Raw genomic sequence first — 18116 nt, forward strand, 5'->3', positions numbered from 1 at the left:
ACGTTTATACCTTAATTTTCAGCATCATTATTTAAAGTATATGAAATTTTTATTATTATTATAGATTGAATTATTTAATTATTCATTATATCGTTTATTTTTAAATGAAAATATTATTTTAAAACATGTTTAATGTTTATACAATGATATTAAACCTTTATTTTAATAAAGTGTAATATGGGAGTCTCACATTTCATTTGTCTAATAAAGATTAAAAATGAAGTGAACTTTTAAGACGAGGACGTAAAGATGCTTGTGGAACTTAACCATTATAGTTACAAACTGGATTTTCTCTTTTTATAAATCGAATGAGTTTTCTTTTTTGTGGAAAATGAGATGATTGATCTCTTACAAATATGTCATAGATCGAAATTAATCAAACATGTATTTCTCACACAAGAATGTGTTAGAACCCTGTTCTTGTATAAACCACGCATGTTATCAAACATCTTTAGTAATTAGGTTACAAATATTCTCCATATGAACGGGACAAACTTTCGTTCTTCTCGAGGATATTACCCTTGCCCTTTCACTTGTATGAGAACACCTTAAAGTGTTAGTCTCTGTTATTTTATGCCTGGTAAAGAAGAAGATGTTTCTAGAGAGCTACCCTAATCAACTCATCTTATTAAACACATATTTTATTATTCCTAGTGTGTATCATCTCAATTAAATATTAAAAAAGAGTGCTTTGTTCTATGTGATAAAACACTAAAATCTTAAAATTAATACTAAATAACCATATCGTGTATCGTATAATTAACCGTTATCTCTTGATAATAGAAAGATTACAATGTTAGCTGGTTTTGGGTTTGCATATACAGTAGCTGGTTTGGAGCACACCCATTAAATATCATTATTCTTACCTGTGAAAACAAAGCATTTATTTTACGACTAAAATGTAAGTAGGTAATGGTCCCATTCATTCATCTTTGTCTATTTCTATGTGGAAACGTGCCACCCCAAATTACGCTTACAATTAAAAATTAAGTTGCCCAATAGAGACCCTGCACAAAGTAGATATTAGTATCCAGTTCTATAATAAGAAAAAAAAAATATAATATAAAACAGGAATAAAGATTAGTTATTGATGTAGAAAGCTATGTATCATTTCTACTAATGGTTATTCAAATAAGACTGTACCATATCCACTTTTAGTAATTAAAAATAGATTCCTTTTGTACACCAGCTTTTGTTTATCCCAACTCACATGTTTTATTTTCTATTTATGGCCTAATTTATAATCTACTTACCTTTATTCATTGTAAAGAGGTATGAGCTTATAAAATCACTATATTCAAACCCAACTCACTTTAGGCTGTATATGGAATTGGGAGTCCCAAAAACATGGCAAGGGTGATAAGAAGCTAAGGGTTGCTTCAGAAGAAGACGGTTGGTACACATCATTGATCAAGGGCGGACACGAGATTTCATTGTAGAAATGTCACAAGATGTCACGAGAAATTTAAGTAGATACATGACAATAGAAAAAAAAAATCAAAATTTTTTACACAGTGTATACGAAAGTTAGGGATTATCAGTGCCATTATGGGATACTATATAAAACCGCTAATAACACTGTTTCTCTCTTTCAACAACTACATGTCATTCGCAGAGCCCAGAAAGGGAAAACCTAAGTGGAGCTCGGCTAAATTAATTGGCACCCGGTACTCCGACGATAAGGATGGTTAACTCGTTCTACATGATTTGTAGGTATTGTGTATGTCCAATATTATTATTTCTTCTAGGTCAACAAGATTGGTTTGTCCTCGGTTTCTTTTATTATAAAAAAAGTTGCATCACCTTACTAGATATTGTAACATGAGGGATGGATAGTGGACAAACGAGATTACAAACACCCTTTTTAAGATTTTATTTGATAATCTCCGAATGGAACCATTTAGATGTCACTTATTCAACATTCGATGCATTTGATACAACTTTGAACGACTCAAAAAGTCTCCAAAAGGGTGAGAAACCGTACATTCTTTTAGTCATACCAAGCATTAAATGGTTCATTTTTGTCAAAGAGTAAGGTTCATAATAAACCAATGAAATCAAATTTAATACCATTTAATTTATCTGTATTTGGTTCATGATGACGACCTGCAAAATGAAACTTTCAAACGGGTTGAACGAGTTAATTGGTTAGAATCATTATAACATATGCAAAAAAAAATTGATACGAGAACCAATCATATTTGTTAAATGTAATACAATTCTTCTATCTCACACTAAATATATAAATATATATATATATTTATGTAATTTTAGTGTAGTACGTAATTGCTAAACTCCATATATGTACATGATGATCAAAACTCATTGTCAGTGACAAATCATTACATAATGGAATAGAATAAAGTCCAATAATTTGGTATGTGAATAGTCATATGCGTCTTGCAAACTACTACTTATATTCTTGACAGTTGATCATAAATTTTCAAAAGACACTAAAAACCAGTTATATACTTCTTGTGCATCAAAGGGTATGATTTTTATATCATTGGAAACACATCAAATCTTTACAATAACAGTATACCAAATCTCCTCTTTGAAGATCATTAACACTATTATATGTAAATCTTACAAGTCATCTTTGGCTTGCTATAGACTTGATATAAGCAGCCACAATCCTATGATTAAACATAAAATAGTAGTAATATGTATCCTAATTAAGTACTTAATTACTTATGCTTTAGGTAAATATTCATATATGATATATGAAGTTATCAACACACTTATATACATAATCATATGTGAAATTTCTTCAACATAATCAACTTAATTAATTACCTGTTTGAAAAAATCGATCTTCATCAATTAATTCAACCTCCCCAAGCTCAAAGCAGCTTCGACATCCAACCTCCATGCATAGCCACCGGAATCCATCTTCCAGACGTCGCAAGGCACCGTCATCTGCTTCTTTTTCTCCAATAACTGATACACCAATCTCACTCTGCATGAAAAAGCTGGCCAGTAATTTACTACCGCCGCTGTTTCACATAGCCGCACCAACACCTGACACGGCGGTGCTCCACCGTCAGGATTTGAAGCCACCATCCTCCGGTACGCTAGATTCACCCACTGGACCTCATTGTAACTGTTGGATATGAAACTTGGACAGCTATCAATCTCCAGATCTTTCATTATCTCATCGTCCGTACAACGTAACCATCTCCTATCTTCACACATTCCTGTAACAGATTCCATCGTGATCCACGACTCAATCACCGCTCCTCGCTTCACCGTCATCGCCAGATCTATGTCATGCAGAACTACCGACGGCGGAGCCGGCGTTATCAAACTACCGATAATATTATCACTCCTGTTATGTCCAGACACATCGAAACTAATAAACTCCGGCACTTTCCCCACCGGATCTGTTACAACAAACTCACCTCCGTTTGAAACCTCCAGCATCGCCATCGTCTCATCCAAACTCCGCCATCGTTTACCGTCATCTACCACCGTCAGTTTACACTCTCTCGCCATCTTCTTCTTCACTCGAACGTACTTCCGCTTTGCTCTCTTTTCCTTCAACGGAAACACTCCGACTGATCTCTCCACCGTTACCGGCCTCGGCGCAATCGGCCGGTATCTCAACATGATCTGATTAATTATCATCTTGCTCTTCGGATCTCCGCCGGCGCTTCCAGTCTCATCACCACGCCTATTTCCACCTCCCATACCTACTTCTCTCCTTATTCTCTCTCTCTTTCTCTCTCTCTAAACCTAACCGGAAATAAACGGAGGCGATGAAAATCATCATGGTTTAGTGAGAATGTGAGATAGAAAACTGGTCGCCGGAGAATGGGACACGTGTCTAGGGCAATGCAATAAGATTAAGAACATCAAAGAAAGGTGATTGGTTGATTAAGATTAGATGGGTCCCACCTAAAAGTAGCGTATCATTTCTTGAAGCACTTCCGATAAAGAGGCCACGTATGAGCTCTTTTTTTTTTAAAATAAAGTAGGTAAGTGGTTCTTTGTCAGCAAATGAGACGCGTGTCCCTTAGGTGAAAATTTGAATACCTTTTGGTGTTTCACGCGCTAATAGGGCGCGTGTGTTGGAGTGTTGTGGGGTAGATGAGCACGAAATAGACCAATCGATGTCTACGGAATCATTCATAGAACACACTGGGCGGTCATTATTCGGTTTATTTTATTTAATATTTAATATTTTATTAATTCGTCAACATATGGAAAAAAATATCGAGAACTGACAGTTTTATTTATCACAATTTCATAAATTATTCTCGTATAGCTCCAAAAATAGCAGAAGTTGTCTCGATTAATTTAAATTGCACCCAAATGAGGTATTTAATAGGTTTAGGTAACAATGAGACTGATATTTTTTGAATTTCAATACAAGCTAGTATATTTGTTAAAATATAAAACTAAAAATTATTCTAGCAATTTTTTTTGTTTTTGTGTAAAAAAAGAAAATACACTGGAGTATTTATGAAATAATTGATTCCAGATATTAATTTTTTACGGTATAAAATAATAACTATAAGAAAAAAATTGTTGCATATATTTTAATGGTTTTGTTAACATTCCTAACGATTACAATGATAGGTACGCAACGAAAACAACACTCATAACAATTGTTTGGTATGACGGAAACACAAAAGGATGATCATTGGAGATTTCATCTAGTTTTAGTTAAAGTTTCATATTTTAGCAAATGGTATTTGATCGGTGATCTATAACTATAAACATTAAGAAATCATCTTCCTAACTTCTGACATCAGCTCATGTATTTGATCGTGATCTATACCTATTATTTTTCTAAATGTTAAGAAATCATTTTCCTAACTATTTTTTTGGAAAGGGAACTTCCCTAACGAGGGTTTTCGGGCCAGCTTTCGCGCACCGACTAATCCCCCGCTGCAAACATAAAGCTTTGCCTCATGCCCTGGAGTCACTGCAGGCGAACCTCCATGGCCACATAGTGGTCTTTGGTGTTTTACAAAAAGTTATGAGTGTTTATTTGCATATAAACTTACAACTCATTTCTTATAACAAACATATTGGTTCTTTGTTTAACAATAACTAACACAACGTTTTTTTTAACGTTATCAAATGAATTCGAAAGTTACAATTATTGTACCGTTGAAGTGTTATACATGTTAATTAGGTTTTTTCTTCTTTTTGATCCACGACGAAAAGTCCTAATTGGTCTTTGTGGTTTCCCAGAACAAGCGTAGTAAGGACAACTATCAAAACTTTATGCGTTTTGTTGTTTCAAAAAGTTTCACGCCTAGTTCTTTTGGCCAACACAATCCACTTTTAAACGTCAATCAACCCTCGTGTGCATCGCATGAGGGGAAATTTTGTCATTCCATCTTCCCCCACCATCTATTCATATTTATGTTGGTCCATCATTTTGTCTTCATTACACGTCCCCCAAAGTTTCTTCCTTAAGTTACTTTGTTGCGAGAAAATGGTCTTCAGAGTTGAGGTTTTGATCATACAAGCTAGAATCAAACAATGGTGTTGACATTGGGTTACGTTAGGGCAAAGAATGTGAAGGAATACTTAAAGAAGGTGTAAGATAAGCATGAGCTTGAATTGCCCTTGCTTTTTAAGTTTTGCTTACAAAATCCTATTATGATTTTATAGGAAGTTTATCTAATTTGTTTAGTATTAAAGTTCATCATTAGGGTTTTTCACCAAGTATCAAAGACATCGTTATGTGGATGCAAAAGTATATTACGTCGACTACCTGGACATAGATGTGCTTTCAGTCCATGAACTTGATGCAATGATCCATGAATTAGGATGCGTTAAAGTTGAAACAATTTATTATAATTTTCATATTCTTGAAGTTGATCTGGACTTTGCTCTGTTACCTTTAGGATGTGATCAAGATGTCTTGAAGTTGGGGAAATATGTAGATCATCATAACAAAGAAATTTACAAGTACAATGAGCATAGTCAAACTATGGTACATATGTATTTTATTTCCCCCTTAATCTAAGATATTAATTGAGGAGATATATGGGGGGTTTCGTAACGTCCCAACTTTTTTCAATAATATTTTGGGGATATGTTAGTGTTCTCTATAAAAATACAAAAATTCTAAACTACATAAAAATCTATATCCCAATCTATAATTGGGTTTATAATGAATCATACCATAATATAAAGCAACAAGGAAAAACTAAAATAAATGTTGCTTCAAGTCCAAGTTCTTCGTGCTCCTATCTCCTCTCGTACAACAGTTAGTACATGAACCTGCAATATATGAAAAATCTTCAACATCATACCATAGGTCTGTTGAGTTGTATCATACTTTTTTTCATGCAATCATACTCTATTTCTCTTCTTTTTTCCTTTCATACACTACCATTATTCTTTTTTCTTCTTATACTCTTTACTTTATTCTCATCACTTCTCAAACTCTTACTCTTAGGTGTTGTTTGTTTTTTGTATGCAGATCTTCTTGGTCTTTTCTATCTGTATCGCGTAGACCACGTGCAGACATTAGACTTCGCAGACTGTTTGTTTTTTTGAAGACTGCAAACCTAAAAATATATGTGCGTCCTCTTCTTGGCGTAGATGTGGACCAGAGTCTTCAAACCTCTTCAGACATCTTCTAGCCTAAAAAACACATATATTTTAGTTTTTTTAACTTAGATTTATTCCAACTTTATTTATTATAAACAATTTGAAAAAAAAAAGTTACAATACTTCAAGAAAAAAGGTTCGACGACACAATGTGACAAATTTATAAATAAAAATTTAATTACAATAATGGTCGTTAGAGTTGTTTATATAGATATAAAAAAAATCGTAATATTGTCTTATATTTTTTGTGACAAATTTTATAAAACATTATTTAATACAATATCATTCATTTCTTGGAATAAATATTTATGGCCAATTTTTAAGTGATTTAATTGAAAAGCTAAAATGAAAGTTTTGAAAATTTCATTTAAAATCAAAGTTTATTTTCATACATTTTACGTGTTAAATTTTTTTATCCTTAATTACAATGTTTAGGTATATCTTTGCGATCAAAGTCTGTTGGTTTTTATCAAATATATATTTTAATTCGTACCATGTTATTTTCACTTTTTATACAATAATACATAAAAATCGATCTATATTTGTTAATTATCTATAATAAAGTTATAAAATTATTGAAAAACTCTTTTAATTTTAAAAAAATCGGTGTAATTAGATTTTAGATTATTCTAGTTGTCTGGAGATGTTAAAAAAATAAACAGTCTTCTTTTTTCAGACTGCAGACGTTTGGTCCACCTCTTCTACTGTAGAGGTCTGCAGATGTGGTCCTCAGACTGCAAACATTTTGCCTCAGAAAAAACAAACAACACCTTACTCATCACATGTCTTATGATCTCTTTTCATACTTATCTCAGACTCTATCTTCATATTTTCTCAAGCTCATCTCATGCTCTATACATACTATATCTTAGCTTCTTCCCAACTCATCTCATTCTTACTTTTCATATTACACATTTTCCCACTCTATCTTTACTACTTCTCAAGTTCTTACTCTTTCTTCATCTCATCTCAGACTCTTCTCATACTCTATCTCTTTCTTCTTATCATTCTCCTCTATCTCACCTCATACTCTTTTCTTATTCCTTGGCATTCTTTCTCTTCTCTATTCTTCTTATCTCATCTTTACTCCCAACTCTCCTCTTCACTTTACCATTCTATTTTTATTTTGACCCAAATAGTCTAATCACATATGATAGCTTCACTTATCAGATAGGGGAACAATATACTTTGACCTCGTCATTATACAATCGTCGATACTTATTCCTCTCACTTTAATCCCTCGTGATTCCTTTGATAAATTCATTTATCTTGGATCCATCATGGATTACAAAGATCCCTTATGGATCCTTTGCACTTCATCCTTCACAGTTTACTTATAAAGGTTCTCTAAATAAGCCTCTTACCTTTTTCCACTCATGGAAAGCTTTCTCGATCTACTCTAACAACCCTTACTCTTATTCTGACAGGAATCATCTAGCTACATTCCCAAAGGAATCATCATCTTATTCTCGTAGGAAGCATAATATCATTCTCGTAGGAATCATAACCTCATTCCCTATGGAATCATAATCTTATTCCCGAAGGAATCATCTTTCTACCTTCTCGATGAAAGAATCTTTCTATTCTTTATATAATCTTTCATTTTAATGTTATGGTCTCCCATAGTCTTACACATCATATATCTATATAACATTATATCTCATCATCTCATTACGAGATCTTATACTACCAATCTAGTACTTAACTCATTAAGTACTTAATCTAAATCTTTATCTACTACTATATAGGTATTTAACACAATACAATTAGCATCCAACCATACATACATACTCTATCTTTATCAAATACATTGTAGGTACTTAACACAAAACCATTAATATCTAACCATACATACATACTCATTCTATAGATTATAATTCATATAATCATACATTGTCTCCGTCTAATAAGCTATGGGAATTCAACATAATGCCATAACATTTAAACATGCATACATTATAACATTAGCATATAAACATGCATACATAATCTAGTGAGAGAGAGAGAGAGAGAGAGTTATAACTCACCTTGTTAGTTAGTGAAACTTAACTACCCTTAGCTTCCATTTTTCAATTGATGCACCAATTCTCTATGCCAAAATGATAACTTAATTAATCATCATTCTAACATCTCATTTTCTACCTCTAAATCTATTTTACTAAATGAATTAGGAATCTCCTACTACCTAATTCATTGCACTCTAAACTTTATTGCATAAATTCATCTTCCTCACTAGTTAGGGTTTGAAACCCTAACTCTCTATGGATGGATTTCACCATGGAAATCACTTCTAAAGCTTGATTAAAACTTTTAATATAACGTCCCAAAAACCATAGTAACAATTTTCATTTCTAAAAGGAATTTTCATACAAATCATAAGTCATCAAACCATTGGTTTACAACCATATCAACTTAGAGCAGTAAGATTAAAGTATCTCTCAAAACATGAAACAACTAGATGATGTGTACAATCATGCCTTCTCCTTCCCCCGATTAACTAAAGAACATCAAACATTTAAATCCACAACTGTAAGCCAAAGCATAGTGAGTTCCACAAAATACCCCACACAACAATAAACATACAATGCATGCACACATGAGCCTACAGTCTGATTGGACTTCCTTACAAGACGTACAGTATATATGTACTACTCTCTTTATCCCTACAGTCTGATTGGATAACCCGCAAGGCCTATAGGACACTTAGATCGCCCAGGTATCTTGGCCTATAGCACAAAGCAGGACCGCCTCAACCCAACCACAATATGTCAACATATGAAAAAAGATTAAAAAAAATAACCAGAAAACATTGATAATCATAACAGGTCTATTAATTTAACAGATCATTACAACACACTTACATACTACTTACAAAGATACATACTGCAACACAAAGTCTAGTGAGAAAACTCACCTTGTAGTCTAGCAGATAAACAATACAGCTCACATGAATCCAAGAACTAGTACTGTGAGTGACATATATAGCAAACAGGGGCCAATCCTCAATCTATAGCCCAAAACCCTCAAGTTGGCCAAAAGCAACTTGGCCAAAAAATTAACGGTCAACGATCAAAAATACATCAGCTTGCCGCAATGTCGCGGCCAAGCATTTTCCACGTCGTGGTGACCTCACGACAAAATAGTCACAAAGACTGCCTATTGTTACATCATGGTGGCCAACCCACCTCGTCATGGAACCTGTTCTTGTCAGCTTAATGTATTAAGTTCTTAATCCTTCAAGCTACCCATTCATACTTTCCAGAAGACTTTCTTACAGCCAAAGCATCATAAAAATTGTTGCTTTATATACATGTCTGTCCAATGCATCTCTTGAACTCAAGTTATGTCGAAATGGTGAAAATAAGGCCAAATCCTCATGCATGGAATCAAAACTCTATTAAATATCAAATCTGGAATATATAACCAAAAAAGGACCACAAGGATCCATACAGTTGTCAAATTTATGAAATCCATCCACTCAAACTCTCCTAAACATGGAGAAAAGTGCATAAGAGCCTAGATCTAGAAGCATACCACACAAAGATCTGATCTTGAGGATTTATAAGAGTCTAGAATGTGTGTAAGAAGATGAGGAGGAGATTTGCTTGTTGGTTCTATTCACGAAGGACACATTCTTCTTCTTAAAGACACAAAAAGCTCACAAATATCAACAATAGAAGCTAGTGTTGCTCTAGGTTGAAAGGGTGATGATGGAGCCTGAGGATATGCAAACTCTAGCCATCACATCCCTTAAATAAGGCCCAAAAGCCACAAAATTAGAGTTTTGCACCCTAGTAATGTCACAACTAGGAAATTCGATGCCTTGTAAACATTTAACAATGATAATGATAAGTTATTAATTAACTTGATGATCGATTAGATCTATGTAACAGGTAAGCGATGAATATAAAAACAGTAAATAACCCAAGAATGAATCAAGATGTGTCGAATGATTAGATTACTCAATCCTCAGCAGAGCTCGACTAAGAACTTCCGTTGTAGAGGATACTTAGGGTTACAAAAACAAGAATGATAACTTTGTTGAACAAATAAACCTCTAAACGTTACTGATCGTCCTTTTTTTTCTATGATGCATGCAAGAACCTATATATACAAAACCCTACTAAACTCACGGATGGACAAGCCCATACCGGAGAAACATATTAGACTAACTAACGAGCCCAATAGCCGCAACACAAAATACGACCCAATAATCTCCCCCTTTGCGTCAAATTGGAGCGAGACTACTTTTTCTTCTTGCTTGGGCCAGCAGCGGGAGCCTTCTTTACGGTATCAAATGGACGTGTGATAAGAGCAAGGATAGTCTGTCTGAACCGAATGTACCATTGAATCATATCATCAAAGTACTTGATATCATCCGTTGTGTTCTGCTTGCATCGATGTATGATCCCTAAAACGTGTTCCAAACATGCAGTGGTGTAGAGATGTTTGTCTGCCAAGGCGAAAAGGCATTTCTGTCCTTCGTTCCTGGTAAACATGATGGAGTTTCTCTTTGGGTCAATCTTCCCCATCTGCATCATGTTGAGATCACTGGCAGAGCCAACAGGAGATATGGTAGGCTTCTTCTTAAATACGCTCGCAATCTCCTGATCCATCAAAGCAACTTCCATGATATAGCATACAAGCATCCTCTTAAAATGGTTGATGATCGGACCATATTCAGCTTCGTTTGTCAGAAGGATGTTGTGCAAGATAATCCAATCATGGGGATTAAGGTTGGGAAGATCTGCAAGTGAGATGGCATGTTCGGCTTTGGCAGATCCCCTTAGTACCTTGAACCGAACATTGGTGAAGTTGCCTTCCCTGTACGGCTTCAGGACCCGAACATCGACAATTTTCTGAGCGCTCCAAGTCTGGTATTGGGGTTGAGCGGACTTCAGATAAAATTCGATTAAGTCCCGATCAACCTGTGGATGAGGATGAGGGAACTCTGCAATGTTGTCAAAGGCATGAAAAACAAACGCCTTTCGGGTCAGTGGCATGTCGAACTGTGAGTCGATAATGTTAGAACGATCTAAAGAGATCACAGGTTCTAGCCACAAGATACTTGGTGTGTCAATGGCATCTTTAATCAGCCTCTCAAGAGTCCACGGAGGAAAAAGAGTTTTCCTGCTCTCAAGAAGGTCGTGGGCTTCTTTATGTCTTCTTTCGGCTTCTTCAGCCTCTCTAGCCACACGAGCACTGATGTCAACCTCTTTATCTCGACCTTGACGCTTCAGAAGGTCGGCAATTGTCTCTTTATCATCATCATCACTCTCCTCAACAATATTTTTGCCTTTGTCTTTCACACCAGAACCGGAGGCTTGGCCTACTGGAGGAGGTTCGGTGGTATGTGTTGCTGTTGAAGTAGGAGGTGGTTGAGACACTTGTTCTTTTTCTCCCCCTTGTTTCGGAATGGACACGAAATCAAGTAGCCCTTCGATTTTGCTGAGTAAAGAAAGGGCAGGAGCGAGCTTCTCTGCAAAGGTACGGCGTACTGAATAATTGATGATTGGGTCATGTGCTTCAAGGATGTTGGAAATAGCAGAGTGGACATCCGAAACACACGATTTAACCACCTCTCTTTCAGATCGAAGAGAGTCAATCTCCTGTTGACAGTTGGAGAGTTGAGTACGCTTGACCTTCAGAGCGGTAGTCTTCCTTGCGAGAGCATCCATGAGAGAGTTCTCGGTAGCTAAGTCTTCTTGAAGCTTGGAGAGACGCTCCTCAATGGTGGTTCTGAAAGTTGAGTTATCGTCCGAAATAGACTGTCTGAGAGAAGCGAACGACTTCAGATTAGAAGCGACTGATGCAGCCAACTGGTTGATGATGGGTTCCAGCGTAGTCTTGGTGGCTTCAACACTTTCCTGTAAAGATTTCAACAAGAAAGAAGCATCAGTGAATAGTTTATCGACTTTTTCGGTCGCTGCCTCACAAGCTTTGGTTGAGGCATCTATGGCTGCAGTGGCGGAATCAAGAGAAACTTGATGAGCTTTGGAAAAAGCCTCAACAATTTTCTGAATTGCAGCTTCAGATATGGAGGACTGAGAAGTAGAAGAGGATGCGATGAGCGATTCGATTTTGTCATGTAGCTCCTTGAGATGCCTTTTGGTGACAGGAGCGTCGTCATCATCATCACTCTGTACTTGAAACGGACTATAATAGACCGAGTCAAAAGTCATATTCTCCCCGCCAAGGAGTGGTTCTTCTTCCTCTGATGCGTGAGCAGGAGAAGATGGTGGTGGTGAAACTGTAGGTTTGGTAGTAAAGGTAGGTTCGGTAGTAAAGGTAGGTTCGGGTTGGGTGGTGTGTTCGGTTGTTGGTGTGGGTTCGGGTGCTGAGGTGGATTTTGGTGCATCAGTATGAACCCCCGTATCAGATACGTTGGTTCTAACATCTGCAGTGGTGGTGGTGGTGGTTGTTTCGGTAAAGATTGGTGGTGGTATTGGGATAGAAGTAGGTGGTATTTGAGTGGTGGAAGTTATGGGGGGAATAGAAATAGGAATTGTAACGGGTGGAGAAGAGATAGGAGAAGTAGAAATATGTATCTCTGGGGTAGGCGAACGTGGTGGAGTGTTGCCACGTTGAGATCCATCCGAATCAGAACCCTCGTCCTCAGATTCGCTTAAGGATGAAGCGATAATTAACTTTCGTCGCGGTTGGGTTTTTCTCCTCTTCTGCGGTGGAGATTGAGCAACTCTGGTATTTTTCCTCTTCTTGGGAGATGGGCCTTTCACCCCCTTTGCCACCTGTTTTCCCTTGTCAGCCTTCTTGCCTCTAGCAGCAGGCTTGTCAGAATCATGGATTGATTTCAGCATCTCTGGAGTAAGATCCCTCGGACCAGAACGTTTGAACTCTTTGTACGTTCTGATAATCCTGTTGTCAGCCGGAACATCACCATACATCGTTTCCGGGATAGACCCGTTGAAGGGGAATTTCGAAGCATCCGACACAATGATCTTCATGGTATGGAAAGTACCAATCGAAGAAATTGGAGCACCAGCGACAATGGGGACGTGGTACTTGTCCATCACCCATTTCGTGACAATAGTCCAGAACCGGGCATATGAGATCTCTGAGTGTCGGGAGGTCGAAGAGAGACTCTGGATAAGTTGTTGCCATTAGACTGACCCGTAGTCCATGTTGATGCCATTGTAGATCCCGTACATGATGGAGAGGAACAGACGACTAGCCCCATCGGATCCAGCACTTCTTTCTGATAAGCCCTTGAAAAGAACAGTGAACATCCCATTCCACTATGGGGGCAGGCACGACTTTTTGAATTTTGTGACAGTAGTGAGCACCTTAGTGTACCCCATGTTGTAGAACATGTTGAACAGATGACCCATAGGAATAGTTTCCGGATTAACCCTCGAAGAATCAGCGTCAAACCCTAACAACGAGCAAAACCTCTGCTTTGAAATCGACGCTTTGTGCTCAAAGACATCGAAGAAAATCCTGTCGATGACCTTGTCGTAGTGTGCTGTGGCGAAAATTTGTGACAGGAACTCCATTGGAACAGCTTCAGCCCTGGTAAGAGCAGGAGCGATGGAGGAGTACTTCAGGCATTCGATAATGGGATACATGAGCGCATCGTACACCTGGGGAGTGAGATCAATGATCAAACTCTGCTGTGGGCGAATGGGCAAGATGTGAGAGGTTACGTGAACTGATGAAGAATCCGACATTGTTGAATGAAAGTGGGAGAGATGATGAACAGTAAAGGTTTAAGGATTTTTTGCTCTCTGGGAATTTAGTTGCAGTAAATAGGTAAACGGTGGATCACATTGCCTTTTATACTGTGGGTAAAGGAGAGAGAAAAATCTTCCTAAATCTTCGATTGAAAAACGAAGGGTTTTTCGGAGGTGACTGACGCGTGACAGTTGGGTTTGACGATGATCACACAGGAGAGAGAGTGTTAGTCCCTAATTACACGCCTTCCCATCAGGCGCCGTTTGCAGATGAAACGGTTCCTATTCGCACGCGTTTCCCTGTTGCGCCGTTTGAAATCAAATCGATTGGACTCCCGCCATTTGAAATCATTTCGTCATCTTATCCCTTTAGAATGAAACGGCATCTTTAAAATTAAATCGCCACGTGGATCAATATTAACCACAACTTTTGATAACAGCCAACCCAAGTAAAATTCCTTAGAATTAATGAAACCGGAATTTTGGAAAATCAAAAAGATTTTCGTGCTGAGTGTGTAAAAGAAAAAGAAATAAAGCAACACTTTTGAGGGATTATGTGATGTCAATAAAGACACGAAACAATGGATCCCGGTCACGAATCTCTTCCTTCAAAGTCAAGAGAGACTTTAAAGTGTTTGTGTGGTTTCCCGTTGAATAACGATCAGACACTTATTAAGAAGTGTTGAAAGGCTTCTTTTAATTAGGCTTATGAGGGTGGCTTTCGCTTCGATTCAGAATTCCTAATCTTGATATAAGATAGAAATCGAACGAAGTACTTGTGAGACCAATGTAGTCTGTTGAACAAGTAGGTTGGAGATAATTTAATTGGCAAGGTAGACTAATATATGTGTGAAATCTCAAAAAAATAAAACTGGATCCCAAGGGAAGAAATATTATTGGACTTAACAATTTAATAGGAACCACTCAAAAAAAATAGAGATTTTATGTAGTACCCCCATGGAGAAGTGCGTCAATTCATTAGTGAAAGTTAGAGCAAATTAATTGTTCACCGTCAATGCATAATAGGTATTGAATTTTGGGTTTCACTTGGCACGTAGTGACACGGAGCTAAGATCATGAACGCAGAAATTGTGCAACCATAAACCTCAGTGGTAATGTCTGAGAGTCTCAAGGGTTACGTTTGTGAAGCGAGTGTGATGAAGAAAAGTAATGTAGGTGGTGTAAAGAAACCAAAGTACCTCTGCTATAAGATAGGGACCAAGCAGACAACTCTTATCTCATCTGAGAAGAGAGTTAGGTAGCTCATGATTAGAATAATTATGAGAGCCTAATTGGGAAGACAAGGTTTGTTTGTACCAAGTCAGTAAAGCTATTATTCAGAATCAGATGAGGCTTTGGACACATACAACAGCATGCTTCTAGGGACACTTAGCTAGTGAAATAATTTACCCAAAACGAGACATAAAAAAAAAAGAGCCAAAAAAAATATTTTTGGAATTTTTGAATTTACGAATTGAATAGGACATAAATAAAAAAAAGTTGGTTTTTGGAATTTTTGATAATAAAAAATAAAAAATATTAAGACATAAAAAAATTATACAAAAAAAATGTTGGAACCGAACCCGAGCGTTTGGTTTATTTCGGTTGAGAAAACTTTGGAACCGAACCCGAGCGTTCGGTCTATTTCGGGTGAGAAAAATTTTGTAACCGAACCCGAGCGTTCGGTCTATTTCGGTTGCCAAAAAAAATAAGATTGAAAAAGAGAAGAACTTTGACAATAAGATAAATAAATTAAGAAAAATAATACAAAAGATTTACAACCATAGAAACTACCTTTGAGTGATAGGCGAAGATCAAATGATACAACCGAACCCGAGCGTTCGGTCTATTTCGGCACACCAGATCAAGACCCGAACCTGAATGTTCGGTCTATTTCGCTTCTTACGTTTGATCTTGAGAGGTAATTTTTGGTACTGACTCCGATTCCATCAATCCAAGCCCTTGTAGAATTTTGTTGAAAGAAGCTTCAGGAAGAGCTTTGGTGAAGATGTCAGCCAGTTGATCAGTGGTTCGAACAAAATGAATTTCGACGTTCCCATCTTCCACATGATCCTTAATGAAGTGATACCTTAGTGCGATGTGCTTAGTCTTGGAATGTTGCACTGGGTTATGACAGATCCTAATTGCACTTTCAGAGTCGCAATATAGTGGGATCTTTTTCATATTAAGTCCATAGTCCCGGAGTTGGCTTTGGATCCAAATCACTTGAGATGTACAGGAGGCAGCTGCGATGTATTCTGCTTCAGCGGTAGACAAAGATACACAAGTCTGTTTCTTTGATTGCCAGCTAACCAACTTCCCGTCAAGGAATTGGCAGCCTCCAGTGGTGCTTTTCCTGTCTAGTCCACAACCTCCAAGGTCTGCATCTGAGTAGGCTTGAACGAAAAAACCTGAGTTTGATGGATACCATAAACCGAGAGAGGTAGTTCGTTTGAGATATCGGAGTATGTTCTTTACTACAAGCATATGAGGTTCACGAGGATTCGCCTGAAATCTAGCACAATAACAAACAGAAAACATTATATCAGGCCTGCTAGCAGTAAGGTACATTAGAGAACCGATCATCTGGCGATATAGCGTAATATCGACTGCTGGCTTGTCCAAGGATGGAGTGAGCTTGGTGCCGAACGTCATTGGAACTTTAACCTTTGAGTCTCCCATCATGCCGAATTTAGCAAGGAGAGTCTTGGTGTAAGCTTCCTGGTTAATAAAGATGCCTTCGGGTCCCTGTCTAATATTTAAACCAAGGAAAAAGTTAATTGGACCCATTGAGCTCATTTCAAATTTAGTCTCCATCAGCTTTCTAAATTCAGCCGTTCAGCTAGGATTCGTTGAGCCGAAGATGATATCATCAACATAAATTTGAAAAATCATAAGGTGGTTACCTTCCTTCTTACGAAAGAAGGTTGGGTCAACCGAACCTTGTTTGAATTTGGACATCTTTAAAAACTTGGTTAGCGTTTCATACCAGGCCCTAGGTGCTTGTTTCAGTCCATAAACCGCTTTGTCCAGAATATAGCAGTGATTGGGATATTTTTCATTCACAAATCCTGGAGGTTGTTCCACATACACCGTTTCTTCGAGTTCTCCATTTAGAAATGCGCACTTAACGTCCATTTGGTAGACCTCAAAGTTCTTGTGTGCAGCGTAGGCAAGAAATATTCGAACAGATTCCAGCCTAGCTACAGGAGCAAAAGTTTCTTCATAATCGATTCCTTCCTCCTGGCAGTATCCTTTCACCACTAGTCGAGCTTTGTTTCTTATCACATTGCCTTCCTTGTCCATTTTATTTCTAAAGACCCATTTGAGACCAACAACCGAGGCATCTTGAGGAGTTGGAATGAGGCGCCAAACTTTATTTCTTTCGAACTCATTAAGTTCGTCTTGCATAGCTTGAACCCAATCAGAGTGATCAAGAGCAGTATTTACTGTCTTCGGTTCAACTTTTGAGACGAAAGAGTTAAACATGCAAAACTCTACTTTTGAGAACAGAGATGCTTGCTTTGCCTTCAGTTGAGATCGGGTCAGGACCTTTTCAAAGACATTTCCCACTACCTATGAAACATGATGATCTCTGGTCCATTTGACAAGAGGAGGGTAATTCGGATCATAGGATGGATCCAATTCAGCATTTACCATCTCTTCTAATTCAGATTGACTGTCATCGTCGTAAAACATATCGGCATTCTCCCCCTCGAGTGATGAGTTTTCAGGTAAATCTTGACTTTCCAGTGCTACAGGATTTTCAGGTGGTGTCGAGCTTTCGGGTGTTGCAGTACCTTCGGGTGCAGTAGAGCTTTCGGGAGCTACAGTACCTTCGGGTGCAGT

The 18116-nt window shown here is 37.4% G+C and overlaps 1 protein-coding gene across 1 annotated transcript; it reads right to left on the reverse strand.

Annotated features, from left to right (window-relative positions):
* Positions 1–756: 756 nt before the first annotated feature.
* LOC145093493 (uncharacterized) lies at positions 757–3818 on the reverse strand. Its single transcript, XM_079031632.1, has 2 exons — positions 2797–3818; positions 757–1007 (listed from the first exon to the last, which is right to left on the reverse strand). Exon 1 carries the CDS (start codon positions 3688–3690, stop codon positions 2824–2826), a length of 867 nt encoding a protein of 288 aa, XP_078887758.1. The 5' UTR covers positions 3691–3818; the 3' UTR covers positions 757–1007; positions 2797–2823.
* Between the last annotated feature and the right edge of the window lie 14298 nt (positions 3819–18116).

Source organism: Lactuca serriola, chromosome 3 (genome assembly GCF_051521515.1).
Source record: "Lactuca serriola cultivar US96UC23 chromosome 3, Lser_US96UC23_V15, whole genome shotgun sequence".
Taxonomy (NCBI): Eukaryota; Viridiplantae; Streptophyta; class Magnoliopsida; order Asterales; family Asteraceae; genus Lactuca; species Lactuca serriola.

What these genes read in the sequence shown, in the direction of transcription:
- LOC145093493 (XM_079031632.1), bottom strand. Translation starts at nt 3,690, where the DNA reads ATGGGAGGTGGAAATAGGCGTGGTGATGAGACTGGAAGCGCCGGCGGA.